The sequence below is a fragment of the Tyto alba genome, unplaced genomic scaffold (assembly GCF_018691265.1).
Source record: "Tyto alba isolate M040663 unplaced genomic scaffold, T.alba_DEE_v4.0 Super-Scaffold_14, whole genome shotgun sequence".
NCBI lineage: Eukaryota > Metazoa > Chordata > Aves > Strigiformes > Tytonidae > Tyto > Tyto alba.
In genome coordinates this window covers 26007672-26025122 of record NW_024881276.1, presented here as the reverse complement: position 1 = coordinate 26025122, position 17451 = coordinate 26007672, and the positions used below count along the sequence as shown (strand labels likewise).

Sequence of the window (17451 nt, the reverse complement as noted above, 5' to 3'; positions counted from 1 at the left end):
AAGTTGCAGGGAAATTATGAGAACACATGTAAAGACTCCTCTAGTCTGCTGTCTGTAGAATAGAAAGTTGATGTTATTGCCATTACAAAAAAAATGTTGATGCCAGCTATACAGCAGGAAAACATCTTAAGCTTACAAAGAAATATATGGAGAAAGATAAATCAGAGCTAATGAAGAGAAGGCACTGATAAACTCTGTGAGTCTGAAGAAAGCATAAGACAAAAATACTGATCAAATTAACTGGAAAGAGTTAAAGTAACATTAGTTATGTCCTTGTACATATTTTAGAGAAATAATCCGTGTAGACAAATGAAACGAATAGCTAAGTGCATCACAGGTACCTTGATAGTTTCAGTAGCAACATACCTAAATCTGGTTTTGCTGCAGTTTTAAATAAATAAAGCATTCTTTATTTTTGTTTTAAGACTTCCTACAGGGCCCCTGGACAATGCTCAGCAGTCACTCAGATCTGGTTGCTCATTAGTCATTAGTGAATTCCAATACAGCAATACTTGTAAGAGTCAAAACTATACAGAAGAGACATTCCACTATAATCTCATGTTTTCACTGTCTCAGACCTCCCCAGGGGAAAAAAAATGACAGAATCATTTCACGTTCCTAAGTGCAAAGAAAGCCTCCCCTTCTGCCCCTCTAAAACTTGAGAATTATTCTTTGGACTACAAGGGTTTAGAAAGAAGATGTGTGGGCATGTGTATACCAGAACTCCTTCAAAAGAATATTAAATATACATAGTCAAGCCTTAACTTAAAGTCAGAATTAAAGTTATCAGTACAGCTTTCTCTCAGTCTCCCTCCCTTTTTTACTAATTATTGTTTAGCATGATTTTCACATTCTTTTTTTTTTTTTTTTTTTTTCTGCAGGACCTCTTCTTCCTTGAGCTCACAAGGTTGGCAGCAATCATTAAATGGACAGATATTGAAGATTACCTTTTGTCCTCATTATTCATTGCATGCTCCATGAGTTAATTACCACATCACCCAAATCCTGCCTTTGAGCTTTTTTGCCCTTATTGTAGTGTACTAGTTCTTCACAAATAGTAGTAAATACATTTTCACCAAGCTCCCCTTATGATGAACTGGTATTATACCTTAGCACTTGAAGAGCTTAAACAAAAAGTCATTTAATGCTCTATACAACTTAATATGTATGCCCACACTGTCCTAGTAAAAGTCATCCTGAAGACCAGATTCATTGTCCATCCAGAGAGGAAGACTGGAAGCACAAACCTAGGCATGGCCCAAGGGTACCTCCACATCACACAGAAAACTACTCAGGGGTTAGGACCCTCTAAATCAGACTGGTTTAAATAGGACATTGTATCTAGAACTGCAAATGACTACTGAGCAATTTCACTGGAGTTTTTCTCAACAGGAATACCAAAAAGATATATTAGAATATTCCAAGAACAAGAAGTCAATGACGTACTAGGAGAAGCTGTGTGTTGGAAGGGGTATCTCTCTCCCTCTCTAACTAGAAGGATCTGAACTATGAGACTTCATTTATCTCATGTTGATATGAAGACCTTAGGTCTACCTATGCAACAGAACCCTTCTTTAAGACACTTCCCTTCAGTATTCACAGAACCACACAGACCTGGCAACACTGTTCTGCAAGGGACGGGTAAGGAGGAAATTTTCTCCATCCATTCTTCTTCCTCACTGCTACTATTATGTAGATGAAGCACTGCCTAAATTTGACAGTGGAAACTGGGAGTCAGAGGGCACATGCAGCAGTGTACAAGGGCACTACAGTACCACACTAATATGAATAACAACTTGCAAAGCCTCAGTATCATGATAAGGCTGGCATGTACACATCACCCATTACCACAGCAATGATGGGAGCGCTGATTTCTGTATCACCATGTAATGATGCTGCAATGTACCAATTTGGTCTACACTGTTTCTGGAAGTTATCCTGCAATTATTTTGGAAGAAAAATAATGCAAGATGAAATGTAACTTTCATATAGTTTTCCTAAAGCCACTTAACTTTTATATGGAACTTTTAAAGGGAGTATGGAGGCAGAAGATACGTCAGATTGTCCCTCACATTCACATGCATCTACAGCAAAGAGCAGAGAGAGCGTTCTTCAAAACAGGTTAATGGGATTCTTCAGCAAGCAAAGAACGGTAGAAGTATCCCTTTCTGCATATGCTTCACTCTTGGAAAAATCAGTGTTGTAAGTTTAAAACTCTCCTTTTGGCTTGCGTGAGTTGCATTTCCTCAGCAGATTATCCCTGATCTCACTGCCCTTGGCAACATTAGAGGGATCACATTTTTACACAGCTGAACTACTTGAACAATTTCTTCAAAGTATGAAATAAAAACATTCTTTCCTTCAAAGCAGCCATGCATGCTTTCTTCTTTACTCTGTTCAGTTTTTCAAGTCAATAAACACTTTATGCCTTGTATTCATTGCAAAAAAAAAAAAAAAAACCAAAACAAAACAAATTCTATTCTATTACTAGTATCTACATTCTATTTACAACATCAGCTGCTGAAAATTAAGTATTTCACATGTCTTAAATTCCCTTCTAAGATTTAAGTGCAACCCCTAAATGATTTTCTCTCCAGCAAAAGTTCTAATTGTATTTGGCAGGAATGGAGTGGGGAGTGACATCTCTGATTATCTTCTGCCAAGCCTCAAAGAGCTGCTGTGTCCTCTTTCCCAGGTCCCAGGAGAAAACCAGTACAGTAAACACCATCTTCTTAGGTACTACATGTAGCAGCAGCAGACACATTTGCAAAGGTCACCTGGCAGAAGGCATTCCTGCCAACTTTCCTTCAAATCCAAATGGTTATTATGAACTATTTAAAGCTGAGTCTGCTTATGCATGGTGGAGTGAACCCAAACTGCATGCTATAGCTCTCCTTTGTTATAAATGGATAAGATTTACCCAGGTGTTAGTAGGGTGCAGGAGATGGATAAGGGCATTGTTAATATAAGGTAACCAAAAACTTAGTCCTTTTATATAGTCAGAATATGGCACTTCAGCCTATATGAGATCCTAGAAAGATGAAACAGTCATTCTTGAATGCTTTTTCTCTTTGAAACACATATTCTCATACAAGTCTAATAAAGGAGATTGCCTCCAACATTGAGTGAACTACTATTTCTTATTTATTGTTTCCTAGACAGACTAATAGGATTATCAGTACTTTATCCTGAAATTCATATTCAAAAGCAATAGCAGCTGAACCTTTGCCATGGAGACCAGAGTATCGTGAAGGTTTTTTGTGTGGTTCTTCAGAAGGTATTAAAACGCAGTCAATAAACTCATCCAACAGAGAGAGGCTATGAAAGAAATAGCAACGACACACCTGTAAGAATGCAGAAGGCCTAGTTGCTCTCAGAAAAAGACAGAACAGATTCCTTTTGGAGAAATCTTAATTAGTTAACAAACGACTTCATGTGAGGCATACCGGATTCACGCATTCGTATCCTCATTTGGTAAGAAGTGTTTTAAAGTTACCATGGGCTCTTCTGCTCTGTACTGATAGCCTCTTCCTGTCATTCCAACATACTTACCCTTTTTTCCCCTCCAGGCCATGCAACTGTGCAGATCCATTTCTCTTTGCATTGTCACATCTCTTCTGTCCCCACCGCTGTGCATGCCAGGCCAAGTCCTGCTCCATTTCAGTGTGGAAGCTGTCTTCTCCTCCTGCACACTCCTGAGAGGTCTACTCTCACTTCTGTGATCTCTGTCCCCCTGTCCAGCACTGCAGTGCCCAAGAGCAGCAACTCCAAAGTTTTACCAAGACCCACACCAGGACCAAACAGTCATCTCCAGCCTGAAGATGAAGACCAACAAAGAGGTGGAATGGTTTCAGTGTAAAAGGAGCCCTTGGGAGAAATTAGCTGCTAGATGGGTTACCACAGAGCACATGCAAAATTATTTTTTTATAGGATAATAACTATGACTATGCTCAATTTGTTTTTATGAGAACAATAGAAGAGATATACCTCATAGATAGGCAACTTTCATTTGAGTGGTTTTTTTCTAGTACCTGGACATTCCAGATCTGCTGCTTACACAGAAATACCCCCAAACGGACTGATTTGTTTTTTAAGCTGCAGAGCAATATGCTTTTCTCCAGTGCGTTTCTCAGAAAGGTCAGGAACAAACTTACAGAAAATAGGATGAGTATCTGGCAGACCTGCAGCCCAAAAGACTTCAGCCTCTAAGTTTAGCAAAATTGTAAGCTTCTCTAATTTGAGGTTCTGGGCATTATCAACCAAAAGTCATGCAACCAGCTCCAAGTAACATATTTCTGATGCCAAATATAAGAAATACTATAAGCTATTAAGAAGGAAAGAAAAATTGAAGTAAAATGGCTTGATCTTGCCCTTATAAGCAGCAAATCAATCTATCTTACTTCAGTGGGCCCTACAGATACAAATGAGGGAAGAATCACCTGAAGTTTTTTAAGCTCTGTTTTCAGACTTCTGCGTCTTTTGGCTGGCTGCCTTCAAGAGTCTGCATCTCTGAAACAGTCTCCCTGATGCATTGTTTCCTGAAAACAAAGAATACCAAAAGGCAAGTATAATTATTCTCATTGTTGGATACTTGAAACAAATGGCAGGAGACATAAATTATGAGAATACCTATAAGCCTGTATCTGATGAGAAATAATGAACTATTGTAAAGACAGAGAAAAATTGAAGTGCAAAGGCATGTAACATTTTACTCATTAATAATGTAATCAAACTTTCTAATATCACAGCTGTTTCTGCTGTTTCTCATTTTTTAGAAAGGAATCAGAGTGGTTTGCCCTAGGACATATTTTATCTGGACCATTTCATCTACTGTCATTACCAGGTGACTGTAGGATAACAGTCCTTTGACTAATTGACTTATTTAACCTTAAAGCACCTAACCCTTTTTTAGCTCTATCCTGCAGAAAGTCCAACATTCACAGCTGAAAACAGTTCATTATCAGGGTTTTTAAGTATGTGTGAGTTTTAAGTAGCATTTGGGATTTATCATTAGCACAAACACTCAAAAGGCTAAATATACCCTGGTACATCATGAACTAGCATTACAGTTGCCACTGGAGTTCATTCTGCAAAACATGTTTCTGTTTCACCTTTCTCTAGCCCCAATAAAGCATTTTAGAGGTCTCCAGAGGCCCACAAGGATAACAACAGGACCTTATCTTACAAAGCTGATAGCTGCAAACCTCTCACATGCACTGGGTTTTCCCCATGGCTTAGATGCCAAGAATATTTCAATGCTTGTGGACTACTTTGCTAGTAACATATTCATTTTCCATGCACATGTTTATCTTTACACGCATGAACAGAAAAATTTCAATCTTTCTAAGAATTTTGGAAAAAACAGGCTCAGGTTTTAGGTTGTTTTTTTATTAGAAAGAAATGGGATACAGAATAGGTGATTTAGATCAAGGTCATTGGGACCAGTGTAATAATTTTGTTTCCAGTGGGATAAAGACTTGACCCACATCCCTGTTACTATTTTGGACCAAAAAAAGGCAAAGTTTATAAAAAAAGTATCATTTCAAGACTAAAAAGCAAAAAATAAAAATAAAAAGCTCATTGTCAGACTGGAAATAATCTTTTACCAAAACAAAAAAGATTTTAAAAAAATCTTTAATTGATCCTACTAATTACATGTACCTAGGTTGTCGTTCCAAATTCTCCTTCATCCAAGTGTCACTCAGACACTTTGAAGTGGTTCACACTCAGCCTTCAGCACTTCAGATTTTATTTACTGCAGCAGCATATCTAAACCAGAATCCAGAAAATCTCCAGGAGGAGAGGAAAGGAAGGAAGGAAGGTCTATGTCCAGCTGGCAGTCACTGAGTTAAGGAACTCAAGTAAAAGAAACTGCAGATCTTTATAGATTTTGGCAAAACATACCCCCTGCATCCAGTCTTCAGAGGCTCTGCCATAGTCAGCACCAGGGTGATAAAGGAAGGTGGACTACAAAAGAAAAAAAAAAAAAAACAAAAAAAAAACAAAAAAAAAAAAAAAAAAAAAAAAAACACAGAAACAAAAAGCAGGTTATAAGGACAGGCCACAGGAACTAATTTTGCCATGCCTTTATTTCTTGAACTCTCCAGACTGAAGTGGTTATGCAAACTACCACAAAGAAAATTAAGACAGCCAGCAACTTCCCAACTTAAGGTTGACTGTTCAGACAACATGGTCCATCACAAAACTCCTCAGTCTCTCCAAGAATGAGCATAAATATAGACCCACAACTTTATTAAGTGACAAACATTTTAAAAACATTCTTGATTGCAGCTTTTAAGTGTGGTGCAGCCAGGAGCTTGCCTGTCATCTCCTTGTTGAACATCTGGCACACTGGTAGATTGGAGCAAAACTGTACTCCATGCATTTACCTCCCCAAAGTGAGTAGTGCCTAGACTCCCAGAGTCTCTATCCCATGCTCTCCACTTCCCAGTAAACATTGTGAAGGTCTAAGCACTTCTGAAAAGTCTTGACCAAGCTGACTAGTTTCTTGAACATCCACTAACAAGCAATTCCTACTGCTCTTAATATTAACAATAAATGAATAGTCTACCACTGCTGGGCAAGTGGCTTGCAGCCCTGCATGTTTATGAAAGTATCTGAGTAATCTCAGCCGTATGTGCCAACTCTCAGTGTGTTGTTTTTAAAGTGCTGTTATAGTTCACTGCATGTTTAATTTTTCATAGTTTATAAATTTATAACCATTGCTGTTTGTGGTGTAGGAAGGTCTGGAATCAGAAGGTCGATATTGGATCATTTTAAGGTCTAACCCACAAATTATTTCTTCCGTGGTGCCAGCTAAAGGATAAAGCTGAGAAAGCCCACAGAGCTTTCTGAGGAGAAATAACACTTTTCTGAGAGTGGTCAATGCGTTCATCAAGAATTCTGCAGGCTGCCTCAGATGTGGGGCAGAAGCTCAAACTGCCACTCTCTCATATAGCAATGAGATACCCCAGGCCCACTGCTAGCAAGAGTCAAACATAAGATGATAAAAAACAGACAAAACAAACACAATACCAAACATATTGACAGTACCGTAGCATCAGGATGTCCATGACCCTAATCTTGACCTCTGCTCTGTGCTGCCCTCTGAGCCTATGGGGCCTGAGCGAGCCATACGATGACCCACTTGGAGCTGCAGCTGTGTTTCTGCCTCCCCTTCCTTTGCTCCTACTCCTTTCCACAAAGGAGGGATGGTGGATTCTACACATCCCCACTGCTCTAGTGCTGGGACAAACAGAAAACAAGATATTTTTTGCATCCCTTCCTTTTGATTAGTGACCACTTTGTCAGAGGAAAAGGGATGAGGTGGAACAGAGGAGAGGGTGTTGTGTATGTGGACGTGAAGACCCATGGGAGAAAAAAAACATGGAGATTTCTATAGGAGAAAAGGCCTCATGCTCCAAAAGGAGAGAAGGTCACATCCTGTGAAATCTTGCTGGGGTGCAGGACCTTGCTCCAGGGAAGAAGGTGCAAAATAAGGACTTCAGCACCCAACTGGGTGGCAGGCTCTACCACAAAATCAAGTCTTGGGATGATTTCTGAGATCAGCTCAGCCAGGGTCCACCAGTGATTGCATGCCTTCGGCAGCAATTAAGGATGATGTTTTTCTTGTTTTTTAATGGAACTTGGACAGAAAACATCTGGATTTTCAACATTTTACATGTTCAACTGTAGCCAAAGGGTTATATCATCATTCAGAAAACAAACTGCACAGACAGTGATCAAAGAAGACACCCCTACCCACAGATTCTCTACCCACAGTAAAGAGATGAGGGGTGCTAAACACTTGCACCTAGATCCCCAACATTCATTTTGGATGAGCTCTATACACAGTGCATATGCTCAGTTCTTAAACAAGCCCCAGAACTGTCCATGCCCTCACTTTGGCACAGGAGATGTTACTAGTTCCCTAGCAGTGCCACTGGAATAGCTCTTCTGGGTGGCACATCTCTCATCCCACAGGGCAGCTGGTTTGCTCTTTGCCTTTGAAGGCATGCTGCCTTGGCAGACACACAACAGAGCCATATCTTGTGGCCTCTGCTGCCACTTGATTGTTTACTGTTCTGTCATTTACCAGAAACATTTCCCTGGATTAGGCCCAAAACATGAAAAAGCTGATTACAAGATGACCACAGACAGAGAAGACCATTTCCCAGTCATGTCCAGTAAGAAAAAAATCTCCCCTCTCCTAAGGCTAACAAATTCTGCACATTAACCATTTATACGTTGCAGGTCCAGCTGGGTTTCTTGCAGTACCAGTGTGCAATTAGCAGTAAAGAGCAATCAGTCTTCTTAAAACTGAAGTATTGATTATGCTAACAGTAGGAACAGGAAAGGTAGACAAAGCAATTTTTGAACAGAAGTCTTTATTTTGTGTCCATCTGCCCTTATAATTGCAGAATGATAGCACAGGTCAGCCTGACTTCTTCAGATGCAGAGCAGAGAACAGCTTCAGTCTGAGCAGTCCCCTAATAGCTTCTTCTTTTGGAAGGAGAGGATCTCTTTTTAGCCATCCAGAGTTCCTCCGCTCGGATCAGCTCCAGCACTTCCTCTGCATCTTCAGCCGCCTTCTCCATTCCTGCTTGCTTTCACAACAGTCCTGATTTAACATCTCTGTGCATAGCAACTGTCCTTCTGACTTAGTTAATATACCTTGTCCATAACACAGAGCAGTTGCATTTTTATGATGTGCTGTATTCTGTAAATACTGGTAGAAGGTTATGTTATAAAGACATAATGTTAATTCACTGTCAAGCAGCTCAAGGTTTAAAGCACCACAACGCCATCAAATTAAATTAATGCAGTTGGATCAAAGTCAAGATATATCTGCAATTTTATACATGGACAAATTACTTTTTAAAAAGACCTATTCAAGAGGCTGATATTTAAAGATTTTTTTTTTAATTATTTACTCAAATAATACATATTTGGAATAACAAAAATATAGAATAACAAAAATATTCTAGAAAACAAGGAGTACAGACACTTAAACTTGTGTCTATTTCTAGCATTTCATTTATTTTCTGTATGTGATACACAAAGAAATATATGCGCATATTGACTGTAGTAGCATTCATTGCATGCAGATGATTTCCCCTTCGAGGAACATTTTGGATATATTCAGCTCTCTGGAAGGACTATAATGTTTTCTTTCAAAAGCAGTTGTTTACACTGCTCTTTTAAGGCCTATTCCTGCCATTGTTCATAAATGCATTGGGACTACTCACCTGTACATGGCATAGCCTAAGCCTTATCAGACACTTAAGTAAATAAAGGAGCAGATGAGCTAAGGCAGAAACCTCACAACATGCTATTGCATGAACACGAGCCCTGCTGTGATGATGCGATGGGAGGACAGAAAGGTTACACATACACCATTTCATATGCAGCAGCTGTCTGATATGCATTTACTATGAGACTTATCTAGGTCTGTAGAAAACAGGACAAGAAGAACTTTTAACAGTATGAAAAAAAGGCAAGTTTTCTCTTGAACACTTGAATGCTATGCTATATCTTCTATACTTTGAAAACTATACACTTCTTTTGACTGGGATTGCTTTACCCAGAAGTATGGTAGCGTATCTTAGCAACAGCGGCAAGGGGGAAGACTTACTGTACTGTAAAAAAATTAAAACAAAATGTATATAGCTGCTGACTGTTATAAATACATCCCTACCACTCTGAGGGGGTGTTCAATTATACTCCTGATTACTTTTTGTGTTTCCTTTTTCAAAGGGGTGGGGGCACTTCTCCAGTTCTCAGCTCACCCATGAAGAGCCCTAAGCATTTTAATTCCCCTTCAGCTTCAGCTCTGACTAGACAGGCCTTACAGTGTAACCTGTCGCTATCCCAGCTACATTAGAAAAAGCTATTACTGTAGCACCCTGGAGATAACCTCTTTGTGTGAGCCAGGCTGCCGCTCCCTCAGGTGTTCAGCGGCCATCGGCCTAAAGCAACATTTTCCAGCTCGGTCTAGAGCAGGTGCGACAAGACACACTGGGACTGCAATATTTCATTCCTACTTGCCAGGCAAATAGAAAGCTTTGTGCAGCGGGGGAAGTTTGCACAATTTCACCTTTTACTAAGATGTGTAGTTTCCCTCCCACAAGTAAAATAAACACCTCAGTGCAAGCTTCATCTATGCCCTCTACGCAAGTCCCCAGCCAGGTCAATCCTATTGCAGGCTTTCTACCTTCGGCAAAGTGAGATTAAGTGCCCTACAAGGCTCTACTCCTGTGGGGAGCTCTGTGGGCAGCAGGGACAGGGACCACATCCACATCCACATCCTGCTGTGCGTGCAGGGAAAAGCACTCAACTGCACCTAAGGCACTAAACTGATCTAAGGGACGAGTTACAAAGCAAGAGCGAGGGCTCCAGATTTTAAGTGACAGAGGCGGAGCACCAAAAACATCAGTGAAAAAAGTGAAAACACCTTTTTTCCTTCAGCAAGGGCAGGTGGGCTCCAATTTTCTTTTAAAAGTTTATCCTCTGCAAGCAAGTCTGGCAATGGCTACCAATAACAGCCTCACCTGAGTTCTCTTCCAGCAAATAGTTCGCAAAGCCATCCTGGGAATTAACACTACTAGTGTCTCCCTCCTAGTGAAACTTCATTTGATACCTGTGAAACACTTGGAAATCTTGCAGATGATTATTCTCTCTGCAAGGAATAGAGGGAGGGAGCCCTTTCTGTTTACCATGGCAGGGGAGGGATCTCAGTCCATGCAGCTCTGAGCAGATTTACACACAGGGACAGCCCAGATGGCTGCCCCAGGAGAGCAAATTGTTCAGAGGATCCTGAGAATATGCATGACTTAGGCTGGACTTTTTTCAGCTTTACCTACTACAGAGGATGGGGAGTGGGAGGTCAGAAACAAACACAAAGTGACTCTGCCTAGACTTGCCCAGTGTTATTTTTCAAGGCTTTTGGATTGTCTGCTCTGTGCAATGATCTATCTGGCACCGTCATTGCTCCAGAGGTGTAGAGACTAATTCTGTCCTAAGTGTTCCCATCTTTCAAAAGGCCGCACTTGACTGCTGTTATTAATTCCGTGCATGATGAAGACATTTAAAGCCTCGCAGGCTTTCTCACAAGCGGATGTCTTTCACACCTCGCTCTTATTAGTACAGCAGATGAATTTACACACACACCCGCTCACTCCTCACACCAGCCACCGCCGCTGTGAAACGCGGCTGCTGTCACCCGTCCCACAGCCACGGACACGCGTGCGGGAAACTCACTCCCACCTCCTCCTCCTCCTCCCACCCCTGCCCGGCCACAGCCTCCCCCCGCGGGGTGCCGAGGCGGGCTGCGCCCCAGGGAAGCTGCCGGAGCCCGGAACCCCGGCGCTGAGGGACGAGCCGCCGCCGCCCGCGTTGGGGTCCGGAGCCCCGCTCTCCCCTCAAGGCTTATCGGAAACTTTTCTCCCCCAGCCGTGCCGCCGCGCTCCCTTAGCGGGGCTACGGGCTGGGCTGGGTCGAGACGGGAAGTTTCTCCCCCGGTCTCCGGGCCGAAGCAACTTGCCCGCACGGTCCCCGAGCAGCCGGCGAGGCCGGAGCCGCGGCTGCCCGGGGGCCGATACGGGAGAAAAGCGAGGAGGAGCTCGGTTGGCGGGAGGGGGAGATGAAGCCGGGGCGTGGGGAAGCCGCTCCCTTCTTCTCCTTCCTCCTCCCCCTCCTCCTCTTCCTCCTCCTCCCCTCCCCGGCTGCTCCAGCCTGGCAGCCAGGCGGCCGCTGCCTCCGGCCGGAGCCGCTGCAGTTGGGAAGCGGCCCCGGGCCCCCGCCGGGATGGGGGCGCCGCTGGCGGCTCCCGGGCTCCTGCTCCTCCTGGCCGGCACGGCGGGGCTCTGCCGGGCTCTCTTCTCCCTCCCGCTCCGCGTGTCCCACCCGGCCGCCCCCGGCGGGTCGCCCCCCGCCCCGGTGGTGCTGCGGCCGGGGAGCAGCAGCAGGCAGCAGGATCCCCTCGGTGGCGCGGACGGCTTGGCCTTGGCCTCGGATCCCGGGGGCACCCTCAACTTTTTAGCCATGGTGGAGAATCTTCAGGGGGACTCCGGCCGCGGCTACTACCTGGAGATGCTGATCGGGACCCCGCCGCAGGCGGTACGAGCGGGCCGGGGGCTGTGGGGGGAAGGGGGGTGGGGAAACTTCTCCTGGGTGGGCGGGAGTCTGCCCCCCCCCCCCCCCCCCCCCCCCAGCCCAAACGCAACTTTCTCCCGGTGCTCTGTACTGACGCCTCCCCCATCTTCCCCTTCCCCACCCCCCACCGTTCCCTTCTCTTCCCGAAAGACGGTGCCGGGAGCGGCGGCGGCGGCAGCAGCAGCGAGTTTCCACGGGCCGGGTGGGAGGCTCGTCCCCTTCGTCGTCCCCAACATCCCCGTCCCCCCTGGAGCGGGGTGGGCAGCGGTTGCGGGGGGCTGCTCTGCCCCGGCCCGGTGGCTGCTCGGGGCACCCTGCGGAGCCGGTGCCCGGGTTCAGGCAGTCTCACGACGTTTTGATGCGCAGCGAGTTGTTCTGTCAGTCGAAATGACTGTGGTTTAGAGTCAGAGGGTTCTTTTTTATTTATTTTAAATTTTTTTAAGCTGCTTTGCATTGTGATTGGGTGCTTTCACAGATCCTCCCGGTGCCCCCGGGAGAATCACTTGAAATCTTCCTGCTAAACTAAGTGATGGCTTGGCAAAACCAGCCCCTTCTTTCGGGAATTCATGTCTTTATTAATAACACAAGGAGCGTATGTGTTTTGAATATTGCTTTCAAATAGGCCGTGTCTCCTTGAATCTTCCCCGTCTGCCTTCACCAGCACTGCTGAAGTTTTTTTGCAATGTAGTTGCTCTTTCATCTGTGTCATGGGATCCCAGGAGGAGCGGAGTTGGGCTGCTGGTGGGGATGACTAGTCAGCTGAGTGGGGATTAATTTCCTGAAAGCCCTGGGGGCTTTCCCTCAGAACTTCGTGTTTGCTTCGGGAGTTTAGGTCCTTCCCAGAGTACACAAAAAAAATCTTTGTTCTTCTGCTTTAGCTTCTCTACATAATAAAAAGCCAGTGAATGCCAAAATGCCTAGCCAACAGGGAGCGTTCAGCCGTTGTTACGTTTTTGAACTTTGGTGAGCTCTTTCTTTTTTACACCTTGAATATAAGAGGATTGGCGACATCGTCACTCCAATTGATGTGTATAATGGTAGGATCAATACATGTATTGAGAAAGGGTGGTGGTGTTTTATGATCAATTAATGGAGGGTTTTGTTTTGATTTGTTTTTAAAAAAAAAGCACAACAAAAAAACAAAACCAAATAACTATCTAAATCTGACGTATCAAGGTGTGGCCCAATAGCCGCAGAGGCTGTGAAATAATTTTTCCTCCATGTTGTGCACTGCATATCTGACTAGTTTTAGTGTGGCATTGGGTGTGCTTCATTACTCAATGGAATGTTTAATATTGGTTTCTGCCAGAATCACGATACCAGATTTGATTGGACTAATAATCCAATTCACAATGTCTTAAATGAAAAAAACAATTTTAGGTAGAAAAAGTGACTATCAAGCATATCATCTCCTTACATGTCTAGGGGGATTCTGAAATTTGAAGAAATGGAGAAGGAAAAAATATGACAGGCTTTTGATAATGTGACCGGGGGTCTAAGAGGGAGAAATGTGTTGCCCTCAGTGCACCTGGAGGCTTCACTTACGCCTAACAGCTAGTATTACTTATATTACAAGTGATGTAAGGTTTCAGGTAAACCTGCCTCAGTGATTTTTTTTCCATCTGAAAAAACCCCTCTGAATCTGGTTGTAAAACTTTTACTATTTTGAACTAGTTCTGAGTTCTTGCAAAGTTAATTCTTTAAAAGACCGCCACTGGTGTTTAGCACGTGTGAAGTTTTATTCACAAGTAGGCCCACCGAGGTTGTAAGTAAGGTTATAAATGCGCTTGTGTTTCCAAAATCAGAGCTTGGCGTGTAGTGACTCAGTATAGTGCAGTTAAAATTTATTCTCCACTTTTGATGGAGATGAATTTGTTATCTCCTTCTCTGCCTGAAACTGGAAGACTTAAAGATCACAAATGTTCTTGTTTTTCTGCTTTGCAATGAATAGTATAAAGCTGCAAAGCCGCTACAGGCTAGTGCTACTTGAATCCTTCACAGTGCTGATACTAAAAGCAAGTATCTTGATACTGCCAAGCGTTGGGATTGTGTTAAACTCCTTGGGCAAGTAGTTGCTGGGGTCAGGGTGGGCATGATCAGGTAGAAAAGATGTCTCTTACTGGCTTAAATGCTCCTTCCAACCTGACTTGGCCTCATGTTAGAGGCTGCAGTGTGAAGCAGTGCTTGGACACCTTCCTTTACTCTTGCACCCCTATGGCATGGGACCTTCACCCAGTCTAACTCCCTTCCTTGCCCAGGCCTCTCCCAGGACTGCCGAGCCCACGCAGCGGGCAAGGCTGCCCTGGCATTTTGTTAAGGAGGAAGGAGGATACTGGCCATGAAGAAGAGGCCGCAGGGCAGCACAACTTCGCTTGGCGCTGTGGGAACAGAAGGGGGGATGGCAGAGCTGCTGTTCCAGGCAGTGTTGCAGGGAGGGGATGGGTTAAATGCAAACAAGGCCGTGGTGGACCAAGACCAAAGAGCAGGTTGTGAGAGGAGGCACAAGACCTAATGTCATGGTTACAGTAGCATTGGTGCCTGGTAACTTTGAGAGTGTGTGTGCTAAGTGATGAAAGCTACTGTGGGGAATGAGCATTTGTGAAAGACTTCAGCACTACTGAGCTTGCTTTACTGCTCAATTGCATTTTTAGAAATTTTCCTTTTTTAATTTCTGTTCTTGGAAGGAAGCTACTACGAAAGAACTTTGTGTTTCAGGTCATTTAAGGCACACTCTTTGGCTTTTGTTCCAATTCTGATTTGTCATATAGGAGATAAACACAGAACAGAACTGAGTTTCACAATGGCAGTTCTGAAATACTTGTTCTGACGATATAAAAATAGAGCAGCTTTGTGAAGTCAAATTTATTTTACTTTCAAGAGAGGAAACTTCAGTGCAGTCGGTCCAGTTTTGCAAAGTGTTTGCAGCCAAAGTGTTTCTGATCATTTCCACTTTCATAATACTGTATCCTTCCTAATTGTATCAGATCTCCAGACAAACTACCAGGTTGGTGTCAGCTGTCATTACCCCCATTAATTCTCATTCATTCGCATGCAGATCTACCTAAGAATTATGTGAAAGGTGAAAAATTAGGTCTATTGTGTTGAAGAATGTGATATATTTGTCTCTTATTTTATGGATGTATTATTATGTGTCCTACTTCTGACAGATTATGTGCTTTACACCTGTCTGTATAGTTCACTTCTTCCAATTCCAGATTTAAATAAGAGGTGGCAAGGGCCCAATATGAATTGTGTGCACTGTTCTTACTTCTTATTTCTTTAAATAATCTGATGGAATTCCTTTCCTCTAGCTTTTATTATTTTCCCTGCCCTGAGATTATAAGCACTGTGAGGAATTGAATCAAAGATCATTCAGGGTGTTTTTCACTATCTTCGCTGTAGTTCTCTTCATATTAATTTTGCTTCTCCTGTGAGCTTTTGACCAACAGAATAGTCAAACTCTTAAAGCACCCCGTGTTCTTCACAGTTTTCTTGAAGTCCATCTGCACTGCATTAAATGTTTGCAAAGTTCTCTTGCCTCATCTTGCCTTTTGTACTAGTCTTCATTGTATGAGGTAGTGGTAGCCCTGGCAGTCCCACTGCACTTCCAAATCATGTTTTTACTGAGACCAGGTAAATGTTATTCCTGCAAGCCTCATTGCAAAGAGAGGCCAGGCATGTGCCTGCTGAGAGTCACGTATCTGTGGTCTGACCAGCAGGTGTTGAAAACACGATAGGATCTGATTTGTGCTCTGAATGCCACAGCTCCTTTTTGAAATTTCAGTGTCAATTTTTCATTCTATGCATGAAGAGGTTTTGTCTATCGTTTTTCCCAGTGGCAGTTTGTTCTGTGCAGGGGGTGAGCAAAAACCTGTCCTGTGAACTTGATCTGAAGTTTTAAGGTCAAGATGAATGTTAGGTCTAACGGCCTTCACTGTGAAATACAAACTCCAATTTTCATTTAATTGGAGGGAGGTTATCTTTCTTTCAATTTCTTCCAGCTATTAGAAAAAATAAAGATAAAGAAGGATATGTATCAAACACCTTAAGTGTGTCATGGGCTCTTACAATTTATAGCTTGGTATTTTGAAGGTGATGAACACACACATTAGCAAGTTCTGAACACGCAGCCATTCTTCCTTAATTGTTGATAGCTCTTATTTCTGGGTGTTGGAAGGAATGAAGATTGTGAGGAAAGATTCAACTGCTCTTGTTATTTCATCACTTCACTAGTCTTGCTATATTGGGTGATAAGGGCCTCATTTCTGGAACTGTGCTATTCCCTAAGAAGTTAACCTCTGCTTTCTTAATTTTGCTGAAGGAGGGTTTACCATCTTTCTAGATACAAGAAGTTTTGAAAATGTGATCCCTCCAGGTTGAAATACCAGAAGGCAAGCTCCAACTTAAGACTCTCTCCGTTTCCTTTTTTTTTTTTTTTTTTCTTTTCCATAATTACATGGGTCTTTCATGTTTATTTTTGAGCTCTTTATGAAAGCTGAAAAAAGGAAGGGTTGAGGAAGAAAGACAAGTGTTGTGGTATATTGGAATATTTTGATGTGACAGTGTCAAAATCCCTCTAATGGAAGTACTATTGAAATGCAAATGTTAAATGAGGAGTTGAGTAGATTTAGTTTATTGTTGTTGGTGCCTGCAAAATAAAAGGGACAAGGACCTGAAAGTCATAAGACAGGACTAACATAGTGATGTACTGTGACGCGGTAGTGTATAATGTGTTTTTGACCAGAGACAAAGCAGACAAACATATCAGGTTTGGGTTGACAGAAAGGTCCCTGCCTTTACAAATTAGCATTCTGGCACCTCCTTCTATACAAATTTAGCTCTTGCAAAAAGGACTGCATGGAGGTAGTGGAGCCTGTACTATAAACATAAATCAAAACATGAGTATTAATTACAGTGCAGTTGCTCTGAGTAGAGTATAGTACAGTTGGTGTTTTGTAGCAAGGCTTTGCCTTGCTGTGCTTCTAAGTGGGCTGCCATGGCCTGTGATGTCTATGCATGGAGTGACTGAATGGAAGAGGCTCATCATGGTTGTTCCTCAAGATGTGCTCCTCTTCCAGGGTCCGTTGGATTAGAGACCCAACTGCTCCTTCAAAGGCACTTTGTCTCCTTCAGAGAAATGGTGGAAGCCTTATTGTCTGAAGTTGCCAAACACAGCAATTGTGCCTTCGGATCCTAGTAGATCAGGGCAGAAGATCTGTTGTGAGAAACAGGGGTGGTGGCAATAGGCATCAGGTTCACACTTTTTACTGCTCCTCACATTTCATTCCCTATCAAGGC

The 17451-nt window shown here is 43.0% G+C and overlaps 1 protein-coding gene across 2 annotated transcripts in view; it reads left to right on the top strand.

Annotated features, from left to right (window-relative positions):
* Window positions 1-11322: 11322 nt before the first annotated feature.
* BACE2 (beta-secretase 2) overlaps window positions 11323-17451 on the top strand; it is a 57347-nt gene continuing 51218 nt past the window's right edge. The window contains exon 1 of one of the 2 annotated variants that reach the window (XM_042788820.1): window positions 11323-12117. In XM_042788820.1, coding sequence (XP_042644754.1) covers window positions 11806-12117 — 312 coding nt within the window. In that variant the 5' untranslated portion in view covers window positions 11323-11805. The remainder of the gene's footprint in view (window positions 12118-17451) is intronic. The other variant, XM_042788819.1, reaches the window with a different exon arrangement.